This window comes from Nomascus leucogenys, chromosome 3, assembly GCF_006542625.1.
Source record: "Nomascus leucogenys isolate Asia chromosome 3, Asia_NLE_v1, whole genome shotgun sequence".
Classification (NCBI taxonomy): domain Eukaryota; kingdom Metazoa; phylum Chordata; class Mammalia; order Primates; family Hylobatidae; genus Nomascus; species Nomascus leucogenys.
In genome coordinates this window covers 7711659-7739617 of record NC_044383.1, presented here as the reverse complement: position 1 = coordinate 7739617, position 27959 = coordinate 7711659, and the positions used below count along the sequence as shown (strand labels likewise).

The 27959-nt window shown below is 44.1% G+C and overlaps 1 protein-coding gene across 4 annotated transcripts in view; it reads right to left on the bottom strand.

Moving 5' to 3' along the window:
* UROS (uroporphyrinogen III synthase) overlaps positions 1-27959 on the bottom strand; it is a 38664-nt gene that overhangs the window by 9295 nt on the left and 1410 nt on the right. For 2 of the 4 annotated variants that reach the window (XM_030805613.1, XM_030805588.1), the window contains exons 2-7: positions 18662-18750; positions 18407-18490; positions 17263-17359; positions 14397-14471; positions 9613-9687; positions 233-313 (exon numbers count right to left, since the gene is read on the bottom strand). In XM_030805613.1, coding sequence (XP_030661473.1) covers positions 233-313; positions 9613-9687; positions 14397-14471; positions 17263-17359; positions 18407-18490; positions 18662-18724 — 475 coding nt within the window. In that variant the 5' untranslated portion in view covers positions 18725-18750. Of the gene's footprint in view, positions 1-232; positions 314-9612; positions 9688-14396; positions 14472-17262; positions 17360-18406; positions 18491-18661; positions 18751-27767; positions 27859-27959 lie in introns of all 4 variants that reach the window. The other 2 variants (XM_030805598.1, XM_030805607.1) reach the window with 2 other exon arrangements.

The following is a 27959-nucleotide window of genomic DNA, read 5'->3' as shown; positions in this document are numbered from 1 at the left end:
TGCTCCTAGCTTGAGCCAAACAAGCTGAGAAGAGTGGATCCAAAGAAAGGAAACTGCAGACTGCACGTCCACTCTTCCCATGAGGATGGTTTCTGCCTCTCTTGGCCTGGCTTATCCAACCCAGCCCTGCTCTCCCTTGTGTGCTCTCTGCAGGGCCACCCACTTCTATCACTGCAAAGGCTCCTGGTGGATCCCAGAGTGGTAAGGGATGCAGTCAAAGCATTCTACTTGCCTTTGTCCTTGAGCGCTTTTGGCAGGATTTCTCTTTTGAGGTTTCCACAGGGAAACAGAAGAGGCCGTGCTGAGGACTCCCCTGTGAATAAATAACCAGGCTTTGTGAAAACTCAGGGCCAGGCCCTGTGCACAGGGGAATGGGGAGGGGCGGCTTTGGGAAGGGGGAAGCAGCCCTGGGCTCCAGGCCTGGCTCTGCTTCTAGGACTCAGTTTCAGCATCTGTAAACAGGAAGAGCACCTGCTACCTTGCTGAACTCGAAGGGTTGTTAGATGAAGATCATAAGAGGTAATGTGTGTGGAGGTGCTCAGAAAATGAACATCCACACAAACAAGTTAGCCACATGCTTTTAACTCCCTCTGATCCTGAAGTGACCGCCTAGCCTGCAGTCGCTATTTAAAGGCAGACTTTGCACCTTAACTAAGTCAGGAAGGTAAAGAACAGGCCTGGTGCCGACTGGCACTGGGGCAAACATTTTCTACCTTTAAAGAGGCTCCGGATGAGCCAGGGCTCACGCTCAGGAGGCAGCAGGTAACCGGCAGCCAGGAGTGGCTCTGCAGCCACCCCCAACAAAGACAAGCTGACTGCCCACTCCTCTTCTAGCTACACCAACAGCCACTAGGCCAAGTGCCAAAAGGCGACTGCACAGGCCTTAGAGCGAGAAGCCTGCTAAGAATGGCCTGCCTGTCCTTTCACCACTACCTCTGCTCCCAGCATCTCCACTCTGGGAAGACTTAAGGGCATTTTCAGCCCTTAACTCTTTGCAGAATAGTGAGGACAGCATAGGATTTGAACGCCAATTTGCAACGATACTGTCCAAAAAAGCTGATGCGTTGTCAAATGCCAGAATCTTCCCCAAATCTGAAAACACAGCATTTTAGTAGAACCAGCCATTTCCCCCCACATCCATCCGTAAGACATAAGAAATTTTAATGGGCGTTGTCCATACACGTTGTATATTTCCTCACATCCTTATGATCTCTCTGATCACATCTTCTCTGGTGACTACAATGAGAGGAAGGAAGGAGCAAAACAACCTCTTTCCATTCAGTGCCATCTCTAGCAAGCAGCAGCCAAACAACAGGAATAACTGCAGGCCACTTAATTTCAAGTGTATAAAGGCTACATACTGGTGAATGTTTTCTTTATTTAAACTTCTCCGTAAATATCAGTACCAACATAAAAGAAAATAATGAATTGGGAGATTGTTAAATTCGTTAATAGATGCCTGCTGATTTCTCTCTTCCACTGTGAGGAGATGTTTTCATGCTCTGCTGAGTCATCCCTAGAGACATATTTTCAAAGCCACGTTCAGGTGCAATTTTCTTCCCTGTTTCTGTGTGTCTATGTGTGTGCTAGGGAGTGCACGGTGGAAGATGTTAGGGGCTAAAGCTCTTCCTGGGGATCCAGTAAGAAAACTACGGTCCAGTTTTTCAGCAAGCCCAGCCCCACAGGTGTGCAAGGGGCCTTGGAAAGATTCAGGAATCTTCCCTTGGCAGCACCTCTTGTGAGGGTCCAGTGGAGTCCTGAGCTGCTCATTCTTATCTCTGACTCACAAGGCTGGGCTGAAGGGGTATGGGGCTCCCTGAGGGCAGCTGCTTGTCTCTGTCTCTCCACCACCTGTGCCTTGCAGAGAGCTTGGCTCTGCAGGCACACAGGGCCCACAAATGTCCAACCAGCTCAGCTGACTTCACTGAAAAGACACCACCCTGTCAGCAGAAAGGAGAAAAACTTGAGAATGTCCTGGCTGAGTCCTCCTCTGCTGGTGAGGGGAGATCTACAACTACATTCCTGAAAACTAACCCACTTCGAAAAGCCAAAGACAGAGGAGTCATTCCCTTTTGGAATATGCTTAATGCCTGGGGATTTATCTTCAGCCCCAGCAGGCCAATGGGATGGTTAAGGCTGACATAAAAATAGTGAATCATGGAGCTCAAAGGCTCTGCTCTCCATTCGTTTAACAGGAAGGAGGCCTGGAATTCTCGGCTGTCTGGGCTGATGATGAGTAACAACACTGAAAATCCTAACAGAGTATTATTATTACGCAGCTCAGGAGGGGGCTTGATAAAGTCACTGTAGGTAATTAAGAAAATGATGATACAAGCAGGAGGCAGACAAATGCCTAGGCAGATAGGGAAGGGTCCCCGGTGAGACCTCACCTTCAAGCCTAGAACAGCCTGAAGTCTGAAAGACCAGATTGCTGGTCCCGGATGAAACCAGCGACCCAGGGGCAGAACGTCTGCCCGTTTGTCTGCCCTTTCCCAATTGATTCTTTCTGAATAATGCCTTTTAACCAATCAAATGTTGCCTTTTCCGATACTACCTATGGCTTACTTGGGCATCCTCATGTGCGTGCTGGGGGAACAGGGCGGAGCCACTAGGATTCGCGCCTTATGCGGGGAGGAGCCTGGCCTCATCAGCTCATGTGTGGTACCCCTGGTATTCAATAATGAGGGAGAAACCTGCTTGGAGAATCCCTCTCTTTGTTGAGGGCTTTTCTTTCTTTCTTTCTTTTTTTTTTTTTTTTGCGACGGAGTCTCACTCTTTCACCCCGGCTGGAGTGCAGTGGCGCGATCTCGGCTCACTGCAACCTCTGCCTCCTGGGCTCATGCAATTCTCCTGCCTCAGCCTCCTGAGTAGCTGGGATTACAGACGTGGCCACCAAGCCCAGGTAATTTTTGTATTTTCAGTAGAGATGGGGTTTCACCATGTTGGCCAGAACTCCTGACCTGGTCTCAAACTCCTGACCTCAGGTGATCCACCTGCCTCGGCCTCCCAAAGTGCTGGGATCACAGGCGTGAGCCACTGCGCCCAGCCGAGAGCTTTCCTTTCACTTAATAAATTCTGCCCTTCTCACCCTTCAATGTGTCCACATGCCTAATTTTTCCTGGTCATGAGACAAGAACCCAGATTTAGCTGAATTAAGGAGCAAAAAGTCCTGCATCAATGAGACTGACTTTTTAAAATGTCATCTTACTGAAGGACATGCACACATCTGTAAAACAGTAACAACTTCCAGGTTTACAATGACTTCTCCCTCTTGGGCACTGCCATGAGAATCAGTTCGAGCAGACAGTGGGCGCCTGAGTGCAGATAATAAGGATGAGGAGGCTGATTGGAGGAATGGAAGAAAAGCCTGGCAAGTCTGCCGGGCTGCAGAAACTTTCCCAATCCAGGAGGACATTTCAAATAAACTGTAGTGCAATCTTTCTGCCCACACAGTTTCTCTCTTTTCAAAAGTTATACTGTGTTCTACCTTTTACCATTTAGTGTGTAATTACTTTCCCATTACAGGAGATATCTGGGAACAAAGGAGAATCTATCAGAACAATGAGTTATCAGATTAAATGGATTAATAGCTTTAAGCACTTACAATAGTGCCTGCCACAAAGTAGTAAGTGTTAACTAAAATAAATAGGCATAGCTATGAATCGGCCTGTTTACTACAAGCATTGGAGGTAGATTTTTAGCTTTTAAAATCAGGCATCAAAGTTTACTGAGAAAAAAAATCATTAATGCCTTGGTAAAGCCAAGGTGAAGGTCCTTATTAGCAGTCAACATGGATTTTTATTTGGATATTCTAATTGCAAATGGAAGATTTATTAGGACCCATAGATATGCTGGTAATAAATTAGAGGAAATAGCAGAAGCTTTGCAAAGAATGTAGACCAGTATTCTCCCAGATAAGGTCAGAATATGTTAATATCTATCCAACCAAGCCTTGAGTCAGTTAACTGAAACACCAATGTGATCACTCAAAAGTGACACTGATCTCTTCTGCCTTGTGTTTGCAAAGCAGGGACACCAGCCTGATGGTTCTGGTCTTCTAACGAACAACGACTCAGAGGTTCACTTCTGTCTCCTTACAAACAAACTGTGGGTACAGCTCAATCTCTTCACTGAAAACACGCAGGAGCCACCTATTCTATTAAAGAGCTAATAGTCAGCCACCCACAGAAATAATTATTATTCTTTGTAGATCTTAATCCCACAAGCAATGTCAAGATCTACCATTTACATTTATTTCTACATTTTTAAAAGAAGGGCTTTGATACCATTTAATGCTGTGATGGTGACTCCCTAGAAACATTAGAAACAAAAAGCCTGGAGGCAGACAAGACCCATCTGCATCCTGTACCAGGAGCCCCTGGAATGAACCCTCCACACTGGTGTGCGGCTCCATGACCTGAGAAGCAATCCCATGCGGCTGGGACCACACGGCACGGGGCCCAACCAGTGCTCTCTGATCCAGAAAGCTGGAACAACTGTCTTGTGGTTTCCCTGCAGCTATTTCAACACCTGGCTGCATAGAAGAGAGTCACTATGTGTCTAGGCTGCTGTTAAAGAAAATGACCCCCAGCAATGCAGTCTGGAACATTCCACAGAAAGCAACATGTTGGCCATCAGGTCTTTTCCTTTCGGCTGCTTAGCCTCAGATGCTCTTTGAATTGGCCTCCAGAGGGCTTCTCCACACTGGAGCATGGAGACGCCTCTCCCAAGAACACCATGTGGCACAAGTGGCCAGAGAAGGACAGGGTCAACCGTCTTCACTAGCAGTGAACGGTGAACACTTTCTACCACAGATTACACTCTCCTGAACTGTATGTTTTTAGCTTGAAAATGTCTCACAGTGCTGGCTCATGAAATGTTCTAGAGAAAGCCTAGCAGTATCTCTTTATGTACAGCCCAGGTAGGGAGGGTAGGTCTGAGATGGCACGAACTCCCAGCGGTGCAGACGGAGGCATCTGTGTGAGGCCCTGTGCGCTCCTGGAGATGAAGTGAGGTCAGGGGGTCCCAGCAGCCCCTTTCCCTTGGGGCTCGGGCTGGCCTCATCCTCAGGGGCTTTCCCCACCGCCTTGCCACCAAGGATGTGGCTAAACCCCAGATATTACTCCAATGATTCATCAGCATAAGGGCATGTCCAAACCCACAAACTAGTGGGATGAGCTCCTAGAACCCACTTTCTTCACTTCAAAAGATTCCTTTGACTTCTTCACCTGATGGAAGAGAATTGAGCATATTTTAGACTTGGACTAAGCACCTTTCAGAAGAACACAGAGCAAGGGAAACAGGCAGAGCTTTGGAGTCAGCCAGTCCTAGGCTTGAGCCCCAGCCTAGCACTATTGGCTCTGTTCCTATTGCCAAGTTTTCCCTCTCTCAGCTCAGTTTCTTCATGAGCAAAAGCAGGTCTAGTAATCATTCCCATGTCACAGCTCAGTACCACAATATGTCAGACAATTAGAGGCATGCACAAAATGCCAATGTCAGACTTGTAACAGGCCCTCGAACTCCCTTAAAGCATTTCTGTTATGCCCCCAGAGCCTCCAGGACCCCTGTGGAAGCTGCCTGCCAGCAAGCCCTGGAGCACGTTGAGCTGTGGGAAGACGGCTCCCTTCAAGGCAAGACCTGCCACAGCACCCCAGGCCCTGCTCTTAGACTGCAATGCCTCTGTAGGTTTTAAAATATGCTCTTTTTACTTAAGGGATAAATTTCAGAGACACTCCTAAAAAGTCCCAGGAACAAGAGAACTGGGTCCTAATCCAGTGACTGCCTTTTGGGCCCAATCCTGGCTGCACCTAGGGATGCCCTCCCACTAAGAGGGAGCAGGCAGTGTTGTGTTCCTGTCTAGGCCTGGGGAGGACCAATCCAGCCTGAATCTGACCCGCAGGGGCTGACGTAAGGCCCGGTGCCTCAGGGCTCCAGTCAACTCTCAGAGGCTACTCAGTGCTCCCCAGCTTGCCACCCATTGCCCCTGCCATGCCGTACTTTCCAGGAAAACCCTCTCCTTCCACGTCTCTGCTCAGTGGCTCCCTCTGCGTGGGAGGGCTTGGCCATGGCTACTGCCTGAGGGAGGGCCTGCCCTTCTCTGTGGAGAGGAGGCCATGCCTTTTGTACAGACTTTCCTGAAGACTTCTGCCTTCTTTTGGACACGCTGTCATGACACTGTGATACAAGAGGAAATATTTCGTTTTCCTCCCTGTTCCTGGCACAGAGCTTCTGAAACTCTTGGAATTTCCCGTTAGAGGTGAGAGGAGCATCTTTTGTTATCCATAATAAACCCCTTTTAACCATACTGGAGTTTATGCTAATGAGGTGACTGGTGGTGGCCCCTAGAAAGCTTCAGGATGGGGGCTGAAGACCAGAGGGGAACCATGTGATCAAAGCATTGGAGATGGAGCTAGTCACCAGGGGTCAATGATTTAATCGTGGTACCTACATAATGGAACCTCCATAAAATCCCTCAACTATGAGTTTAGAGAGCTTCTGGGTTGGTGAACACATCCGCGTGCCAGGAGGGTGGTGCCCCCCAACTCCATGGGGGCAGAAGCTCCTGTGTGCTCAGGACCCTTCCAGACCTCTTCATCTGGCTGTTTATCTGTGTCCTTGTTATCTCCTTTATAAAAATCAGTACACATAAGTGTTTCCCTGAGTTCTGTGAGCCATTCTAGCAAATTACTGAACCTGAGTAGGGAGTCGTGGGAACTCCTGACTTGTAGCCAACTTGGACAGAGGTCCCTCAGCATCCAATACTTGTATCTAAAGTGGGGGACAGTTTGCTAAGACTGAGCCCTTAAAGCTGTGGGGTCTGGGTTAATTCTGGGTAATGTCAAAATTAAGTTGTAGGACACCCAGCTGTTATCTGGAGCATTGGAGAACTGGTCATTGATATGAGGAAAAACCCCACCTATTTGGTATCCTGAGTGTTTTACAGGTAGAAACAGATATCTTAATAGCAGGCCCACCATACAAAAACTGTTCATACCTCTTCTGGTCACTTAATCCACCCTGCCTTATAATGGTTACTGATGTCTGTGCTCCCCACCCTATCCCCACCTCCAGCCCCAGCTAGGCTGGGAACTTCCAAAAGACAGGAATGGAGTCAAACTCCTCTTCAGTCCCAACGCCCTGCAAAGGGCCTGGTACACAAGTGCTCCTGGGTAAACATCTGCCAAACCATATTAAACTGACTTGTTTTCCTGTGATGTGGGAAGGAATATGGGGGGTGGGGCAAGAGGCATCAGTCAATGCATTAATGCCTGAAAGCCCTGTCCGAGCCGATGAATGCACATCCACTGAACTAAGGAGGGCACAGGCTCAGGATTGCCAAGTGGCTGAAACACTCTGGGACTACAGCTTATTAATCTGAGTGGCCAGAAAAGGCCCTTGTAGTTCCTCTAAACTGGAGGCTCCTTAAGCCTCTGCCCACCAGAGTCAAGCGCAGAGTCAAGCACACTTATGTCTTCACCCCTGCAGGAGTCCCAGTCACTCTAAATCAGATTGGATGGAGGTGCTCGGCCAGCATCTCCTTGAGGGCAGGTTGGCATGGGGCAGGTGCCAGTCAGGCCTCTGAATGTGACAGGCCATGGGATGAGCAGTGGCCTTGCCGTGCTGAGTGTGACTTCCAGCCTGCCACTTCATAGCTTGTGACCTTTGACAAGATCTGGGTCTTGGTCCCCCAAGAGTCTCTATAGCAGCACAGTCAGAAAGAACTTTTGGTGATGATGGGAATGTTCTGTGTGGTCCAATTTGGTGCCACTGGATACAGTGACAACTGAGCTTGTGAAACATGCCCAGTGTGACTGAAGAACTAAATTTTCAATTGTATTTAATTTCAATTAATTTACATTTACATTTAAATAGCCATATGTGGCTAGTGCCTACTGTACTGGACAGCACAGCTTGCAATGGACATGATTCTGACTCCATGGGGTGATGGTGAAGATTAAATGACATCATACAGGCCACATGTCTATGTACCTGAGACACGCTGGGCACTCAGTAAATGCTAGTCTTCAATGTTAACAAAGAGCATACAGTGACTCAGGAAAGGTGCAAAGAAGTTATTTTTAAAAGAAATTAGAAAAGAGAAAAAAGGAGAATTGGAGAACTTGGGAAGGATCCACTGAGCCCAGCAGTATTTCTGCTGTTCCCTGACTGCTCACTGCCACCCCCAACCCAGATGACTCTGTCGGGGGCCTAACTGAGCTCCAGGGATCCTCAGACCACAGTGTAGAAAAAGATGCAGGGCTTTCTCTAGAACAAGCTCACAGTAACACACAGAAAAATATAAGCTAGGGAACCTTCAGGCAACAGCAATGACTTATGGCAGGAAGACTTATAAGTAATGCCTTATAAGACATTAGTGTACAAGTTTGCAAGTCAAGAAAGGCCAACACATCACCTTTAGGAGTATTTTTTTTATAACACAAATACTTTGTTTTGCCAGAAACAAAACCATGTATCACTGTTTCAGAAGCCAAAAAAAGACCTATTTAAGGTGTACTCTCTCCCTATACCACTCATCCTGATCTCACCACCCAAGGGCCAAGGCATATACCCCTCTCCTGGGATCACCTTAGAGGAAACTCTCAGCTGTCAGCAGTTCATCTGACCCTGGCCTCCCAGCTCAGCAGACACTCAGGCAATTTTAGAAAGGGGTCAGAAAACTCTAGCCTGGGGTCAAAGCCAAGCCCATTGTTTGTGTATTTCCTATGGCTGCTCTCATGCTTCTGTTGCAGAGATTAGTAGTTCTGACAGACCATTTGCCTGTAAAGCCTAAAATATCCTTAACAGATGAAGTTTGCTAGCTCATGATCTCTAGGAAAGCCTGGATTTCCTCCTCTTCAGCAATCTAAGACAAGATGATTCTACTTCGTGCTCTCATGGGGGTGTATGATCTTATACCTACAGCAGGGAGGAGTCAAATGACAAGGGTGTAAGAGCTTGCGGTTGTACTGGACATGCAGGGAGGAGAGGGGAAGAGAGATGCATCTTAGAGGTGGGGCTGACCTACAAGTAGATGTTCAGCCTTCCCATCCCTCTTGCTCCAAGAATTTTTGCCTATCTATCTTCTGAAGCCTAAAATTCCATAATTAGTTTAAGACTAAGTCCCCATTTAAATGCTAACACCCCTAGAACAAGTGCCATTTTAAATCCAAGTCCACAGACAGCCCAATGATGAGTCAGCTCTTTACCTGGGAGCAAGCTGGGGGAGGGAATTCAGAGACGGAAGTTGCTCCTGAGAAGGGAAAGGACAGTCCTCGGGAAGGGGACAGCACCCACTCACACCTCCTGCCTCTGCTCTCTTTGGAATCCCTTAAGTGATCTCTCCTCTGGTTTTATCTCCCAAATGTTGTATTTTGTATTATGTTCTAGTCAAGTTCTTTGGTATAGGGGGTAGAAGGAAGTGGGCTAAATTTCACACAAGTATAGACATATACAAATACAAACAGGCTATGGTCCCAGAGTGGGTTACACGCTGCTCACCAATCAATCTCACCACCAAGAATGCACTGAGGAAATACTCTTTTCCCTAGGTAGTGGTTGTGAAGTCAACAAAAAATAAATGGGCTTCATTTGGAGTGATCTTTTTCTACTTACTGGAACAAATATATTCTGCAAGCTTTTCTGCATTTCCACAGGTTTCTCCTGCTGTATCCAGGCCAATTTTACTCACTGGAAAACAACAAAGAAATGTATTTCTTAACACAGTTATTGAAGTCCTTTTGTTCCACGTTATTTTTTAATGTGCAAATACACAGGTATGCAGTTTACAAATCACATAGAGGATGTCTTTTCTTGAAAGCCACTGAGGGAAGATCGCAAGTGTCTGCTCAGACGAGAAAGCATGAGGTCCTGGTACCTGCACCCCAGCTGTGTAGGCTGGGTAAGGCCTTAACTAGCTTCCCTGAGCCCCACATAGCTCATCTACAAGAGAGGGAAACACCAACCATGTGGAACTGTTTTAAGGATCGTGTCAGATAATAAAACCAAACTGCTTGCCATCTAGGAGGCGCTCAACAAAGGCTGTTTTCTCTTCAGTCAGGAAGGAGATGATGGGCATTTGATATCGGCATTACAGAGCCTTCATTTTGTTGGGAGGATGTGGCCAGACCACATCCAGAAAGGTGTCATGGCTTGACATGGCCAGACTAAAATGGAAGGAAGGGGAGGAAAGGTTTCATAATAATCTGCTAACAGAGACCCACAGCGCTACAAATACAAGTCATTTAGGATGAGGGGCTATACCAGCACTTTTGTGAGACCCCTATTCATGAACCAAGTAAGAAGCTACCAGACCCAGGCTCCCCCTGCACTTTTCCAGACAGCAAACACTTGGCCACTCCACAAAGCATGCTGATGAAGGGAGGCCCCAGGGGCTGGTTCAGTCAACACTGCTACCTGCTCACAGGAATGTGGAATGCCTCTGAGGAAGGAAGTGCCGTGGGCTTTCCACTTAGGTGTCACACAAGAGGCTGGTTAGTAACAAATGGCAGCTTTAATAAAAACACCAGCAGCTTTTAACTTATGGATCACTAAAAACATGCTGAATCAAAGAAAAATAAAGCTGTAACTCAGTTCAGGAACTAAGCCCTTGCTTATGGTACCGTGGCAACTCAGGCTGGACCTCCTCTCTGAGTTTAGAAGAGCTAAACGCATCAAAAACAAAAGCAAACAAAAAAACCTGTAAAAATCCCACAGGAACTGAATTGAGACATAAGAACTTAGCAGTGACGCTGGTAATCAATATTGACATAAATATGCATTTTTCCCAAGTAATGAAACAATAATAACCATAACCAGAACACTAACTCTCATATATAGCTTTGCTGATAACAAAGTAAAAACTTGCTCATTTGATCCTCACACCACAACCCTGTGAGCAAAACAATTACTACTGTACTTGAGAGAGAAGGAAGCTATTAAGCAGCGGTCAGCTCTATTCGTGAGGGCAGAGACTGGGGCTACCTGGTTCACCCTACAGTCCACACATGGCTCTCAAGAAATGTTTAGGGAATGCATATTTGGTCTAAGGTCTCAGTCCCTGCATGTGGCAAGACCAACTCTGCTTCAAGTCAGTACGACATTTCAACCAACACTCTGGCTGGGCAAGCCCATCTTAAGCGCCCTGCCCAAGTAAAAGCTGACAGTGAAACTTCAAATTATCTCCAACTGTGTTAAATAAACCTTCCAGAGAGTATGTTTTACATCTGAGAGGTTAAGACACTGACTGCCACAGTTAAAGGGACTATAAGAATGTACTACCAAGTTTGGCTAATTTTTGGTAGAGAAGAGATCTCACCATGTTGCCCAGGCTGGTACAAAGAGTCTTTCTGTGTTATGAATTCCAAGTTGTTAATTGCTAAGCTATCTTCTGTGACATCACTGGTCTGGGTTTACAAGGCCAAGCAACAGTGCCTACTAAATGGCGCGTGGATCCAACCTTGCAATCGATGGGAAAGTTGGGGCACCTGACCTTTGGGCAGCCAAATGGAAGGCTTCCCTAGGATATGGCTGGCTGAGTTGCAAGGTATCAAACCACAAGCCAACCATCTTTGCTTCTTCAATAAAAATTAAAATGTTATTAAAATATGCATATATTATTGAACCAAATAATGTTGTCAGGAGATTTTATGTAGACCAAGTACAGTAAGTCCTCACTTAATGTCAACAATAGATTCTTGGAAATTGCCACTGTAAGTGAAACGACATACAGCAGGTCCTTGAATAACATCGTTTCATTCAACATGTTTTCATTACAACATTGATAAGGAAAAAAAAATTTGTTTCATTATACATAATTTCACTTGAAGTGGCAGTTTCCAAGAACCTATGAACAATGTCAAGTGAGGACTTACTGTATAATGTTACATAGCATGTACTTTTGAAAAAAATTTATTTATTTATTTTAAATTTATTTTCAAATAAATAGAGAAAGGGTTTCGCCATGTTGCCCAGGCTGATCTTGAACTCCTGAGTTCAAGTGATCTGCCTGCTTCCGCCTCCCAAAGTGATAGGATTACAGGTGTGAGCCACTGCACCCAGCCAGCATGTACTTTTTGCCATCCATTATTAATCAATAATACCTGTAAAATTATGTCAGCTTGCAACACTTACAAAGAAATACTGGCATCTTCTCTCACGGGACTTCCACACCCAAATCCCTTGCTATTCACTGGACGCTTGTTTTCATTTCTACTTCAAGAAATATGTCTACCTTGTCTTCTCTTTGCTTCAAATGTCCAACGTTCCTAACCTGATTCCCAGGCTCTAGGGAGCCAGGGGCAGCTCTTGACTAGAGGGCTTGTGGGCAGTGGAAAGTGGCTCCTAATGATCCCTGTGATCCATGCCCGTGTCATCCCTCCGCTTGAGTGTGGGCTGGACTTACTTGATTCAAGCAAAAAGAAATGGCAGAAGAAATGGATGCCACTTCCAAAATTAGGTTATAAAAAGACTGTGGCTTCAGTGGTAGGCACTCTCTTTCGCTCTCTCTTGGATTGCCTTGTGAGAGGGGAAGCCAGCTGCCATGTCTTAGGTAGCCCTCTCGAGAGGCCCATGTGAGTGAGCTGGGAAGCAGATCTTCTGAGGCCCACTGACAGCTATGTGAGTGATTCTGGAAGCAGACCCTCCCTCAAGTCAAGCCTCAAGATGTCTGTAGCCCTGACCACCAGCTTGACTATGGCCTGGTTACAGAGAAGCCCACTAAATCATGCCCAGATTCTGGCCCACAGAAACATTGAGATGATAAATGCTTGTTTCTAGCTAGTAAGTTTTGGGGTAATATGGGGGTAATTTGCTACACAGCAAAGATAATACATTGGGCCCGGTCTCCTCCCAGCTGTTGGTGCTCAACTTCTGATAACTCTCCAGGCTCCTGCTGAGATTCTAGTTGAACAGAAACCTCAGAGAGTTCAAGCAATGCCTCCTCCCTGTACCTACTCAAAAGAGCTCCTTTGTGCATTATTATATCTGAAAAGGTGAGCTAAAATAGAATGTTCAAAGTTGGGTGATTGACTTTCATGTCAAGGAAAAATGTGGTTTCCTTTCAAAGACATTTTTAAAAGTTACAACATTTTTAATTTCCTCTCTCCTTTGATAATATGTTCCCTGCATTTAGAACATGTCCTTTTCCTTTGCAACTGAATAAACAGGGACCAGACTGCGTCCAGTGAGTGCCTAACTGAGACCAAGGCCCTGCTGCTTGTGCTGCACTTGATATGGTCCACTCTCAGCCACTCTAAGTCTCAATACATAGATGCTCATCATTGTATCACCATAGTCTTTTTTCTCGTTTTCTTCTCATATGACAGGACAGTGACAGCAAAATGCATAGTGATGCTACTGAAATCAAACTGAAGGGCATGTGATGCTCAAAATGTTTGCTTATCAGAGAATGTGTGAAAGTTTGGAAAATGTACAAATATACTGTATATTGGATAGTTGAGTTTTTGGTAGGAAATATAGAGAATGAAAGAAACTGTCTATTTTCTTTTCTCTTCTCATTCAGGAAAAAATGATAAAAGAAAGTAAGAAGCAAATTCTTCACTTATTTTTGGAGAGAGATGTGCGGGAGGGAAGATGGTTTCCTTGGCAACCAAGCCACTGATTCCCTTTCCCTGGCTGATCTGCTGAGCTTGTGGTAAAAGTCATGCTGCTCAGAAGATCTAGGAATCATCTTTTAATTAGCTTAGCAACTCCCAGCTGGTTTCTTCCCCATCTCATTTTGTTCTCTGGAAAATGTGCTTTTAATTCTTAAACTATTTTCACTCATACATTCCTCTAATATTTTCAAATTCACTGGACGAATTGAACTGTTCTGAAGCAAAGTTACAGGCTAACTTATGACAATTGCTAAGCATTGTTTTAAGTATTTAAAATGCTTAATGTTAATTTTTAATGATTACTATTTACATTTTATGCTTTAAGAAAAATAAATAGACTCGAGACTGGAAAAATGCACAAAATATTAAGAAAACTATAAAAACCAACTATAGTATCACTATTTGGAGATTTAGGCTTTTAAAAAAATTATAGTAAAAATATAACATAAAATTTGTCATTTTAATCACTAAGTGCATAACTCAGTGGCATTATGTACATTCACAATGGAATTAGTCAGCCAAAGGGTGCAAACATTTTAATCAAGCATTTGCATACATACTGACCAAGTGGTTCTCAAAAGATGTAAACCAGTTTTTAATGCCATTTGGAAACGTTTGATTATATTTGTTTCACTGCATTCTTATCAGTAGTATCGTATATTTAATTAATTTTTGCAAATTTAATAAGCAAAAACTAATATTTTTAAACTGAGTTAAAGTGTTTTTTAAAACTCAAAAGGCTAAGCCATTTTTTGTTGTTTTATTTTTACCTTGACTCCTTACCTAAAGAAGCAGTAGCATTTCCAACCACATACACGGACTTGGCATTCCATTTTTCTTTCAGAGACCTTTCCCAGACTGTAAAACATGAAATGATATGTGAATTGTAAATACCAAAGTGGTCATTTGGCCTGTTGCCCAAAGCTGCTTGTTCACCCTAAGAAACTGAGCAAAGCAAACTATTAGTAACCAAATGTAGAAAACAGCATCTCAAACTAAAATTCCATTTTCACTTTGTTCATGTTTTATAGGCAATTTTTTAAAAATTGCTTTCATAAATGTTTTAGTATTCCTTGCTTGAAATATTAGCCTATTTCCACAGTTGGTTCTAGAAGAATTTTAATGGGAACCAGGAAATCAACATAACTTGAAGAATTAATTTGCATAGTGAAATCAAAAATTTAAATCTAGACTTTTAAAGAAAAAGACACTGGTCATTTAAAAAAAGCAACTTAAATGTCTAACAAAGAAATCCAATTGGTTTATTTGGGACATAAATCTGAAAGCAGTCAACAAACTGTAATCTCAGAGGAGAGGGTTCATTTATCCATTACACCAAAGTAAAAATAATAAATTTCAAGTCAATTAACAAATACAATTTGATACAGATTATCATTTTATGATCAAACAAAATATTTAAATATAGATTAAAGAAACACAAAGAGAAAATGGATTGTATAAATATATCATAAAGCTACTGGGCATTCATTACATTTTTAGAAAACAGGGAAATAATAGTTCTTCCTTTCTAAAATCTGGTCATGAGCATAACTTTCCTTTAAATTCAAGAGCATTATTCCTCTACTCTTTACATTAAGGGAAATTCCCTTTGAAATGGTAACCAAAGATTGAGTTCCACTTTGCTGCCTACCCCATAAATATCAATAGTATTTATTCAAAACTTATCCATAGCATGTAAACAAACTGCTTTCCAAGCCTCACAGCAGAACTGGAGTGAGCACTGAGTGGAGTCAGAAAGCCTTCCACAGAGCCGGCTCTGCTCCTTAAGATGTGTGTCCCAGGTAAGTCAGTTAATGCACCTCGTCTGTTTCTTCATCAAGGTAACTGGGATTAACTATACTCCTACTGCTTATTCCCTATGGTTGTTGTGAGAATCAAAATAAGAAAATATATGGGAAAATGCATTTTAAACTTTATTATAAAGCATCAGAAAGAGTTATAGTGACCTTTCTAGGGTTTTCCTCTTTTTCATTATCTTCATCCTCAAAACACACACAAAAGGAAAAAATACAACTGCAAGAAAAAGCACCCAGAGCACCACTGGGAAAGAGTACACATGCTTCCCCATCTAGAGTATAACGGCACAATCACGGCTCATACAACCTCTGCTGCCTGAGTTCAAGTGGTTCTCGTGCCTCACCCTCCTGAGTAGCTGGGACTCCAGGCATGTGCCACCATGCCCAGCTAATTTTTGTATGTTTTGGTAGAGACAGGTTTTCGCCATGTTGGCCAGGCTGGTCTAGAACTCCTGACCTCAAGTGATCTGCCCACCTTGGCCTCCCAAAGTGCTGGGATTACAGGCATAAGCCACTGCACCTGGCTGGCTCTGAGTTTCTTAGGTTCTCAGACTTTCTTTTCAACAGGAGGTGAACGTGTGTATGAAATCACCAAGAAGGTGGGATGTTTAGGCTACAACGAAGCCTGGTTAAATGTGGAGACAGAATAACCAGAACTCACCACCATCACTTACTCCATACTGTCACTTACTCCATACTGTCACTTACTTCATGCCCACTCTGCTCCAGGTAATGTCCTGGATGCTTTCCTTCGGGACTCAGACTCTGCAGCTTGAATCCTGCACTTGTGCTTTACACATTGTTGGGGCCTGGAAAGTTCCATACCCTTTGTTCTTCAGGCTCCTCATCTGCCAAGTGAAAATACTAAGCGTATCTATCTCACAGGAAAAAGTATTCAGGACAGCGTCTCGCAGAGTGAGCATTCAGTAAGTTCTACCTAACTAATAGTCTACTAGTAGTAGATAATCCCATTACTATTAGTAGTAATCCCATGATGAGAGGTCAAGGAAGTCATTAAGGTCCAAATAGCTGCACAAACCCAGGCCTAACTCACTCCAAAGCCCTTGCATAACCACTCTGCCTGCTGCCTCTGATCATCAGTGTAACTGTGGAGGTGGGTGGCCCAAGTGTGAAGCCTGGCTCTACACTGACTTGTTCTGTGCTTACTATCCCAGCCTCAGTTTTCTCAATGGTAACATAAGACATAAGATCATAGCAATGTGTGCCTCTGGATTGTTATCTAGGGTTAAGTGGGGTAATGAATGTGAAGTATTCATTACACAGGGTCTGACATACAACAGGCACTCCATAAATGTTAGCTAGGAAGCTATTCAATTGCATTTATTAATAAGGTGTTTGCTCAGGCTGAAATCCAGGGTTCTGTTAACGGGCACTGCCATTTTCATACTGTTCTGATAGTGAGGGATGGAGGTGGGAAGACAAGTCAAAGAGATGACTGGGTCACTAAGTGCCTGACATGGTGGCACTGACCATTTTCTCATAGTTAGATTTTTTTCATCATCTCTATTTCAGGAAAGTAGTATTTATCCTATTTTCAGAGGAAGAAGCTGGTGCCTGATACCTTCTAAGGCGATATATCAGTCCCTAGGAGGTGAACAACGAATAGACAGGCGAAAGTCCCCCTCAGGGTCATCTGTCTGGGAGTTTAGGAGACAGCCCTGTCTCCTATTTCCCAAGGCAGAGTCTGTGACCTGATACCACTAAGCACTCACTTCTCTTAGAAGTGCAGCTGCTTCTGGAATTTAGTCTCCTAGCAGGAGAAATAAGAGTAAATAAGTGTCCAGGGGAATCCACAGCAGACCCACCCTCACCTTCAGTTTTATTGTTTTTCTCCAGACATAACTCTGCTGCTTCCACTGCTCTGGGGCTGGTAAAAATGAGTCCCCCGTAATCTTCAGGATGAGAAAGCTGCACACCAAAAAGCAATAAAGGCATTTTATACGATGGCTATGTTCAACATCTTCCAAGGAGCTGAGACTCAGAATTCCAAACGCTTCACAATAGTAGTAGGCAAACTAATTTCTTCCACCCATCCCCCCAAAACTTACTGAGTGCTTACTATGTGCCTGGAACTATTTACTCTAGGACTTTTAGGATACACAGGTGAATTCCTTATTCCCAGTATTTCCCCCAGGAAGCTCACAGTCTAGGGCAGAGACAAGTGAAACACAGGGTGATAAGTGCACTGCAGCACAGAGGGGAAGCCTGACGCAGCCTGGGATTAGAGTAGGGTGCAGGTAGTGGGGGAATACTTGATCCGAATCTGTAATAAAAATGGGAATATTCAGGGGGTGATATCAATGCTGAAGCCCTGATTTTCAAAGAGGATAATGGTGATATCATCTACTGAATATTTACTCTGAGCCAGGCACTAGGCTGCTGTATACATCTGACTTCACTGAAGCTGTGGGCACGGAATTTTCACTCTGAAGCATTTGGAAGGCTTTACTGGACTTGTCTCCTGCAATTTTTATCACTCCTCACTGGAAGAAGAACTGAAGTTGTGGGCAGAAGCCCTGGGTTTGAGTCCCAGCCCTGTCTCTTACTTGCTAGAGGTCTTAGCTGAGTTGCCTAATTTGAGACCCCAATCTCTAAAATGGGAAAATACCACCTCCCTGGCCTGCTTTGCAGAAGTTGGGGGTGAGGGGTAGATTAAATGAGAGGATGAGTGAAAGCATTCTAGGACTGCTGAGAGCAATGCAGGTTTGCTGCTCTCACCATGACCTGCTCTCCTGGGCCCCAATCTCTGAGTCTGGGTGGCTTTCTGGAGAGGCTGATAGAGGCTCAGTCAGAGCCTCCCAACAGCAGCAGCCTCCTGGAGCCAGGTGAGGTTATGTTGCCTTGTTTTAAAGTTTGGGAATAAAATAAGGAGACAGTAAAACAGTCCCACTCTGGCTTCAGCTGGCAAGGAAGAAATCAAACACTAACATGGTGCTCAGTCACAACAGGCCTTACCTTCTCAGAGAAACTGGGAAGAGACAAAAACTCAAATGATAAAACAGGGATCAAAGTGGCTTCAAGTCCATATAATCCTAATTCCTGCAAATGAAAGAATATAGTTCTGGATTGGCTGTTTTTAAAATAAGGAAACATTAACAATTTATTCTGCGTCAGTTCCTCTGAGGTTTTGCAGACCCCACCCCTGCCTGCTCCAGGCCCCTTGACTCCGTAGAAAGGACACTATGGGATAAGGAGTCTCAGGCCACTTACCCTGATGTACGGATCCTGGCCACAGTCGTCTTCCTTCCCATCCTTCAGTAAAAGAACCTTCATTATTGCCTGGCAGTCCTTACAGGGCGCTGTGACAGAGCAAGGAAACAGATCTTAATCAGATCTCAAAGACTCTTCCTAAGCAATTTCCGATGGGGACGGCACACAAGAAGAAGGCAATCAAATGCTTGTTGAAGAGACCTATCCCTCCTACACCATGACTTAGCGCTAATGGGCTTGTTCTTTCTGAAGACCCCTGTCACTGATAAGGCCAAGAAAGAGCATGTTAGCAGTTGATATCACTTGGAAAGACAGATGAAAGCCATTAGTGAAAGCCAAGTGTCCTATGCCAAACGTTTATAGTTCCGGAAAGAGAACTGATGCAAATTTAGGGTTGTATCAACAACAAACAGAGAAATGGATATCATATGTTTTAAGGAGATAAATAGCTTTTCCATTTCAAGATAAATATGCTAAGTAGCTCATAGGCACTTTAGGAAATAATTATATTGACGATTCTACTTATTAAATGATGTTTTCTAAATGTTGTCAAGTATCATAAGAGAGTCTAACAACCTGGAAAACGATTTGTTGACATCAAAAGCATTATATACTTCATTCTCTTTCTCCCTGTAATTGCACTTCTAAGAATACTAAAGCAACACTCATAAATGTGTCCAAAGATTAACATAAAGATGCTCACACTAGAATTCTTTAGAATTACAAATAACTGGAAAGAATGTAAAGATCCAACCATCAGAGAATGGTTAAGTAAATCATGTTACAGATCTATGAAATCATTAAAATATTCACAAATAATTACATGAATTATTTAATCACAAAATAATGTTAAGAAAAAAGCAAGATTCAGAATTACGTAAACAGTATGATTTTATAGATTTTCATATATAAATGAAAGGATATGCACCAAAATATTAATAGCAATTATTTCTGAGTGGTAGGTTACAATGATTACTTTCTTCTTTACCTCTTTCAGTATTACACAAATTTTTTTTTTTTACAATGAAAACTATATTCCTCTTGTATTGGGGTCGGGGGCGGGGGCACATTATAATCATCCCAAACGCTGGCCAGGCACAGTGGTTCATGCCTGTAATTCTAGCACTTCGGGAGGCTGAGGTGGGCAGATCGTTTGAGCCCAGCCTGGGCACTATGGTGAGACCCTATCTCTACAAAAAATTAAAAAATTAGCCAGGCCCTATCTCTACAAAAAATTAAAAAATTAGCCGGGCCCTATCTCTACAAAAAATTAAAAAATTAGCCGGGCCTGGTGGCATGTATCTATAGTTCCAGCTCCTTGGAAGGATCACTTGAGCCTGGGAGGAGGAAGTTGCAGTGAGCTGTGATCCTACCACTGTAGTCCAGCCTGGGTGACAGAGTGAGACCCTGTCTCTAAACCAACCAACCAACCAACCAACCAACCAACCAACCAATAAATGCTGTTGAGAAACTGCAGAATAAATCTGCTTGAGATGTAGATTATCATTCCATAAATAGCATTAGACCCGCCAGTTACTTAATAAATATTATGCAGTGGTTGCTAAGAGTCAACAGACTACATTGTTTGAAGCAGAAATGTGCCAATTCTGGGTGCCATTACTTATAAATTACTACTGAACATATTTCTGGAGTATTATATTATTTATGGAACATTTTAGGAAAATTGGCTCAAAATTAACTGCTTTGTATCTAAGCACCAAACCTGGTGAACAAATATAATGATTATGAAATCAAGTTTTAATATTGCTGTTATCAAGGTGTTAGCTAGAGAGACTGGGGGTTTGGGGGAATGGGCAGTATGGTTCCTATCACTTCCTAAAGTTACTTAAAATGTGTCTCACATAGAAATTAGGAGCCTACCCTTCTGCAGTGGTCACTTTTGTGTCACCTTGACTAGGCTCTAGTGCTCAGTTTTTCCAAACACTACTCTAGGTGTTGCTGTGAAGGTATTTTAGAGATAAGATACATCAACTGGCTTTAAGTAAGGGAGATTATCCTAGATAACCCAGGTAGGCCTGATTCAGTCAGTCCAAAGGCATTAATAAGAGCAGACCTGAGGAAGAAATTCCAGCCTGTGCGACTCCCCACCTGCCCTTCCTGCAGGCCTGCCCTCCTTGTTGGCTTGCACTGTGGATTCAGACTTGCCAGCACCCACAGTTGCACAGGCCAGTTCCTTGCAATCACAGAGATGGAGTCTCGCTCTGTCACCCAGGCTGGAGTGCAGTGGCGTGATCTTGGCTCACTGCAACCTCCGCCTCCCGGGTTCACGCCATTCTCCTGCCTCAGCCTCCCAAGTAGCTGGGACTATAGGCGCCCGCCACCACGTCCGGTTAATTTTTTGTATTTTTAGTAGAGATGAGGTTTCACCATGTTAGCCAGGATGGTCTCACTCTCCTGACCTTGTGATCCGCCCACCTTGGCATCCCAAAGTGCTGGGATTACAGGCGTGAGCCACGGCGCCCAGCCTTACTGGTTCTTGTTCTTTGATTGAACTCTAATTCACCTTATAATTTGGCAGCTCCAGGAATCCGTATGTCACTGAATGCCAGGGAGAACTTGGCATTTTCGTCTAAGGCATAAATCCTCTTGTGGCACACAAAGCAAGCAATTAGTGTGGGGATTAAAAAGCAAACACATGATGCTTGGAAGCAGGCAATCCTGTGGCCACAGGGCTCTCCTCGGCCCCATACCATGTTCCGCCATGGATCTAGCCTCTGAGATACAGATCCCCACATTATCCCCACATTTGCAAAGAATGTTTTTGTAATGCTTTGAAATACCAGGAGCCAGCCTCTCACAAATGTTTCTATATAGTTCTCAGGCAGTGACGCCAAATCCCAAGCCTGGAATCCCCCTCAGGTAAATTAGGTCTGCATTATTTACTGGGGCTGTGTGTAATAATTTCAGCACTAGTAAGTGCTATGAGGTGATCTGGTAGAGTGACTGGGGTGCTGATAACTAGTTACCTGTCCAGGGAGACCTCTGGGGAGCTGACATTTCGTCATTTTGGCATATATGATCTGAATGACAGCAGCAGTGAGGAGAAAATATTCAAGGGTCAGAAAGGGGCCTGGGTATCCCTAGGAGAGAAGGGTAGGTGTGGCTCAAGTGTGATGGACAAGGTAAGCTTCAGATTTCATGAGAAAAAGGACCCCACTACAAGGTTGAAGACAGGATTGCAGTGACGGGATCTACACTTCAGAAACACCACGACTTCTGAGGCAAGGAAGGACACGGACCCCATAGGGCATAGCAGATTAGCTGAAAGGCATCAGTGACTGAATCAGAGTTGTGGCGGGGGTGCTGGCTTGAGCAAAGGCAAGGTAAAAGTGACTGGATCAAGGCGTCATATTGCAGTTATCAGGATTTGCCGACATAATTCCAGGCAAAACCATTTGTCTACGGCCTAGTTTGAAATGGTTGGGACCAGGCTGAAAAGAAGTGTCTTTCTTCTTTGAATCCTACCTAAACTTTTTTTGGTTTGTCCAGTTTAATCCTATCAGTAAATCACATCTTTCTAGAACAGTAACTGTACTAGGCAGTAGGCATCTAATATGGTCCCTACATCATTATATTTACAGGAAGGTCAAATAGGTACTTTATAAATCGGCAAAAACATAGTCATAATGCAGTAAGACTTATGAAAGAATATTCAAGATTCATAACTGGTACATCTTATTGGGACTGGGAGGTGTGGTATAGATTGCCAGTTGCCCCTAAACATCTACGCTTCCCTTCTCCTCATAGAAATGGTATCGCTCATTAACCGGGCAATGGTTGCCAAAAATAACAATGTGTAGTTAGATGTCACGAGGTGACGATGTTCTGACAACAGGATGCAAGGTGAAGTGATGGGCAAAACTTGTGAGTCCCGCACTTAGAAGGAAATGCTGGTCCCTCCCCTCCCCTCCCTCTTTCTGGCTGGAATGTGGATGGGGTGGCCAGCCCCTTCATACTCGGAGGACAACCTAGGGATGATGGAACAAGACAGAAGGAGCACAGACCCCTTTGTATGACAGAGCTACTACTCCAGCCAGGACTTTTGCATCAGCGAAAAGTCAAGTCCTATCCTGTTTCAGCCATTGTTCATTTGGATCTCTGCTGGAGTGGCCGAATCTATATCCTACTTAACACAGAAGTAAGAGGCTTCCTCGTGGAAGTGCACCTGAAGCCTGAACGGGGGCTGGTGCACTGTAGATGCTGAGGTCGGTTCACCTGAGAAACGAGAAGTCCAAGCGGCTGGTGAGCACAGGGCAGAGTGGTGAGGGATGGCAGCAAGGCAGGCAGGGCCAAGTCTGCTGGGTTTTGTTGGGTCATATTAGGGAATGTGGCTCATCTTAATAGCAACGGGAAGCTTCTTGTTTACAGATGTATTTTTTTTTTTTTTTAGAGGCAGGGTTTCACCATGTTGCCCAAGCTAGTCTCGAACTCCTGAGCTCAGGCGATCTACCTGCCTCGGCCTCCCAAAATGCTGGGATTACAGGCGTGAGCCACCGCACCCAGCCTTATAAATGTATTTATCCTCTCTTTTCCTCATTTCTGCTTGCCCTTTTACCTTCTCCCTTCTCTAAGGTGATAATGTAAGGAAGGAAGTATGGTGTCACAGAATAAGCACAGGACTAAGGGCCAACGGACCTGGGCTCTGGTCTCAGCTTTATGACTTAACCATGGTGTGATCTTGTTTTTTCCCATGTTAAATGGGAACAACCTCTGCCCTACCAAGCCTTAGGGTTGCTGAGTGACTCAAAGAAGGTAAGAACAGCAAACAGATCCATTGAGCACTTACTGCCTCCCAGGCACTATTCTAAGAGCTTCACATGCATTAAGTCCACCTACAAGGCTTAGGAAGAAGCTGAGGTGTACAGAGGATGACACTCATCCAAAGTCTCAGAATTGCTAGGTGGCAGAGCTGGGATTCACACCCAGCCAGTCTGGCTCCAAAGTCTGTGCTCTTAACCCCCTACGCTATATTATGCCTCACATACACTTTCAATACAAAAATGTTTGAGAAAAATAGAGGTATAAAAATATAAAGTATCACTGTAGTACAAAGTGCTTAGTTTAGTTATGCAAACACCCCAAAGCAAAATCAATCTACCCATTGTAAACAGAAAAAATATTTATCCTGGGTTCTAATCTGTGGTTCTCTTAGGTAATAAAACTGATGCTGGCATGAAGTTTAGGCTTCTGGATAATAAAGAGGTTCCCTGAGATGTGTTGCAAATAAAAACCCAACTACTACCCTTATCCTTTGTCTGACATCACTGAAAGCATTTCTCTTCTTTTTTAATCCTATATACAATCATTCCCAAACACTGAAAGCATTTCTAATGTAAAACCAGGCCAGGACACTGGTTCGTGCCTGGTAATCTCAGCACTTTGGCAGGCTGAGGCAGGAGGATTGCTTGAGAGCAGGAGTCCGAGACCAGCCTGGACAACATAGCGAGACCCCATTTCTACAAAAAATTTTAAAAATTGTTAACAAGGAGCTGGGAATAGTGGCGCATCCCTGTAGTCCTAACTACTCAGGAGGCTGAGGCAGGAGAATCACTGGAGCCCAGGAGTTCAAGGTTGCCGTGAGCTATAATCGTGCCACTGCACTCCAGCCTGGGTGACAGAGAAAGATCCTGTCTCAATGATAATAATAATAATAATAATATAAAATTAAAAGGTTCTCTTGTTGATGATTCTTTGCTGTGCTAGAGTCACATATTATCAGGCTGATTGGGAAAGAAATCAATTGAGAAGCATGCACAGATAGGTTAACACATCGCCACCTTGGGCTTTAGGAAGAGGCTTGGTGGAGTAGAAGGTGTTTGCACAGGAGGGCCAGGGTCTGGGTTCCAGTCTAGGCCGCTTTTGCCTCAGTCTCAGTTTCAGATTCCTGTATGTTGGAAAGGGGCTGTGAACCTCTCCATTGTTGGCTTTTTTGAAGCACTTTCTTTCCTGTAGTAGATGCTCATTATTTGTTCACCTTGTGGGAAAACAACAATTTCAAATTTACCCAGCATCTTTGAAACAGAGAGAATGATTACTTTTCCTTAAAGAAAAACGCAGCACTTGTCCTTCAAGTTGCCTGCTTAGGTCTCTCCCAAGCATACTCTACTTTCTTTCCTGTTCTAAAGTTAGTTGTTGTTGTTGTTGTTTGAGATGGAGTCTTGCTCTGTCGCCCAGGCTGGAGTGCAGTGGTGTGATCTCAGCTCACTGCAACCTCCGCCTCCCGGGTTCAAGCGATTCTCCTGCCTCAGCCTCCCGAGTAGCTGGGACTACAGGCATGTGCCACCACGCCTAGCTAATTTTTGTATTTTACTAGAGATGGGGTTTCAGCATGTTGGCCAGGATGTTCTCCACCTCTTGACCTCGTGATCCGCCCGCCTTGGCTTCCCAAAGTGCTGAGATTACAGGTGTGAGCCACTGCACCCAGCCTAAAGTTTTTTAAAATGAACTTCCACTCCTGTTCTGAAGCTTGCCTCGGTCACTTTTTCTGCCTTATGCCCCCAGTTGAATTTTCTTCTGAAGAGACAAGAATTGAGATTGCTGCAGATGCCTACTGATTTGCCACTGGTAACGTATTTGGTGCCACGTGACTCAGATGGTAAGAGATCTCTATGCCTTGCTTTCTTCTGCTGGAGGCATCTGATCCCTGTGCAGTTTTTCTTCTCCTCCCTCTCTTCTTACTAATCAACCCCCAGAACAATTCCTCTTGGCCATACGTGACTCTGCTCTCTGCCAGTTGATTTCTTAGCTCACTCTGGTGGGTGGCTCATGGGAGTGGGAAGGACCCTAGGGTCTGCATCAAGCAGATCAGAGGCACTATATGGCCCTCCTTGATAGGAGGCTTGTGAGACTGGTGAGGCTAGGGCCTAAAAACCGTGCAGCGTCCGGGGTTTCCTCTGCCTTTTTTTCCAACGAAAATAATAAAACCTGTTATTTCCCATTGAGGGGGAAAAAGGCGGGAGAAGCCCCGGCAGGACTGAGGCTGCTCCTGAAGCTTCCAGCACGAAACTCACCTCGGTACTGGTAAAAAGAGGGCTCAACCTGTCTCTAGATTTACAGTCTAATGCTTGCTCTGCCATTTTACCCTCATACTTATGTTCATCAATCATTGATGAAAAAGAAAGAAAAAAAATGACTGGAATAAGGGCACTTTACTGGTAAGAAAGAATCAAACCTCAAACCCATACTTTCTATGTCATGGTGTTCTGAGTATCAGCAATAACAACAGCCACTCTTTTACTGAGCATTTACTCATGTTAATTACTGGGTGTATTAGTCAGAGTTCTTCAGGGAAACAGAACCAATGGCATATATTTACATCTAGAAAGGGATTTGTTATAAGGTATTAGCTCATGCAGTTATGGAGGCTGAGAAGTCCCATGATCTGCTGTCTGCAAGCTGGAGACTTGTAAGCAGGAAGGCTGGTGGTGTAGCCTGAAGGCCTGAGAGCCAAGGGTGCAGGTTCCAGCCTGAGTCTGAAGGCCTCAGCACCAGGAGCATCAAGGGCAGAAGATATCCCACATCAAGCTGTCAGGAGGAGACAGGACACATTCTTCCTTTCTTCGCTTTTTGCTCTATTTAGGCCCTCAACAGATTGGATGCTGCCCACCCACTCTGGGGAGGGCAATGCACTTTACTCAGTCTATCCATTCAAATGCTCATCTTTTCTGAAAACAACTTCACAGACACACCAAGAAATAATGTTTAACCAGATATCTGGGCATCCGTGATCCAGTCAAGATAACACATAAAAGTAACTATCACGCTGGGCTAAGCATTTTACATGCAAGATTGTAATCCTCACTTAAACCTGCAAGGTAGGTGGTATTAGCCTTATTTGCAGGAGGTGAAACCAAGTCCCTGAGAGGTTTGAGTAACTTGTCCCAGGTCACACAGCACAGTAAGTGGCAGGGATGGAATTTGGATCCTGGTCTGAAGCCCATGCTTATTCTCCTAACCACTTGCTACCATCCCTCTGCCTCATTAAGATAAATTCTGAGCTAAAGATGAACACTGAATGAGTGGTAAGCAATCTAGCTAGTACCTGCTGAGTTCAGTTCCCTGGGGTCAGCACTGTATTTACTTTCACATTCGCTATTCTAATTCACACTCTGACCGTGAGCTCAACATTGGGAACTAATCTGAGGCATAAAGTAAGGCTTTTGCCCCTACTTGTCTTACAAAAGTGATCCATGTTTACTGTGAAAGATTTGCAAACTACAAAAAAGTATAGTTCCTCAAAAAAATAAACATAGAATTACCATATGATCTAGCAATTCCATTCCTACATTTACACCCCAAAGAATTGAAAGCAGGGACTTGAAGAGATATTTGATACTCATGTTCATAGCAACATTATTTACAATAGCTAAAATGTAGAAGTAACCAAAGTGTTTACCAACAGATAAGTAGATAAACAGAATGTGGTCTATACATGCAATGGAATATTATTCAGCCTTAACAAGGAAGGAAATCCTAATGCATGCTACAGCATGGGATAAACTGTGAAGACATCATGCTAAATGAAATAGTCACAAAAGGAAGAATACTGTGTTACTCCACTTACGTGAGGTTTCTAGAATAGTCAAATTAATAAAGATGGAAAGTGGAAAGGTCATGGAGGGAGAATAAGGGAGCTGTTTAATTACGGAGTTTCAATTTTGCAAGATGAAAAGAGTTCTGCCAATGGATGGTGGTGGTGATGGTTGCACAATGTGAATGCACTTAATGCCACTTAACTGTATCTTTAAAAATAGTTAAGATGGTAAAATGTATGTTATGTATCTTTTACCACCATAAAAAAGTATAAAGAAACAGGAAAAAAAAAATTGGCCATATCTCAGTGCAACTCTATTGATATGTTCGCATGGTCTTTCTGAGTCTTTTTTCTAATCTTAGCCTTTTGATAGGTCTTTTTTGACAGCTTCCTCTCTTCTCCATTGCAGGAACATGTTTTTGCAGTTGTGCGACCCAAAGGAGCCATTTCAAGCTGCCCCATCAGATGTGGAGTGCTGATGTGTTAAGTATTACTTCAATATCCATGACATGGCCAGGTAGACAAGAGACTCCCAGGAAAGACGGAACTCATAGAACACGATTATGGGCAATCTGGGCTCCTGGGACCTTTAGGGCACGCCGTCTCCTACTGATGAAGGAGCACTGATTTATCAGATGTTACCCTGCTTAAACAGAAGCAGCCTGTTAGGGCAGCTCACTCCATTCCTAGAATCAAACATACCCAACCCACCCCCCTCATTTTACAAAGAAAAATCAATGGAGA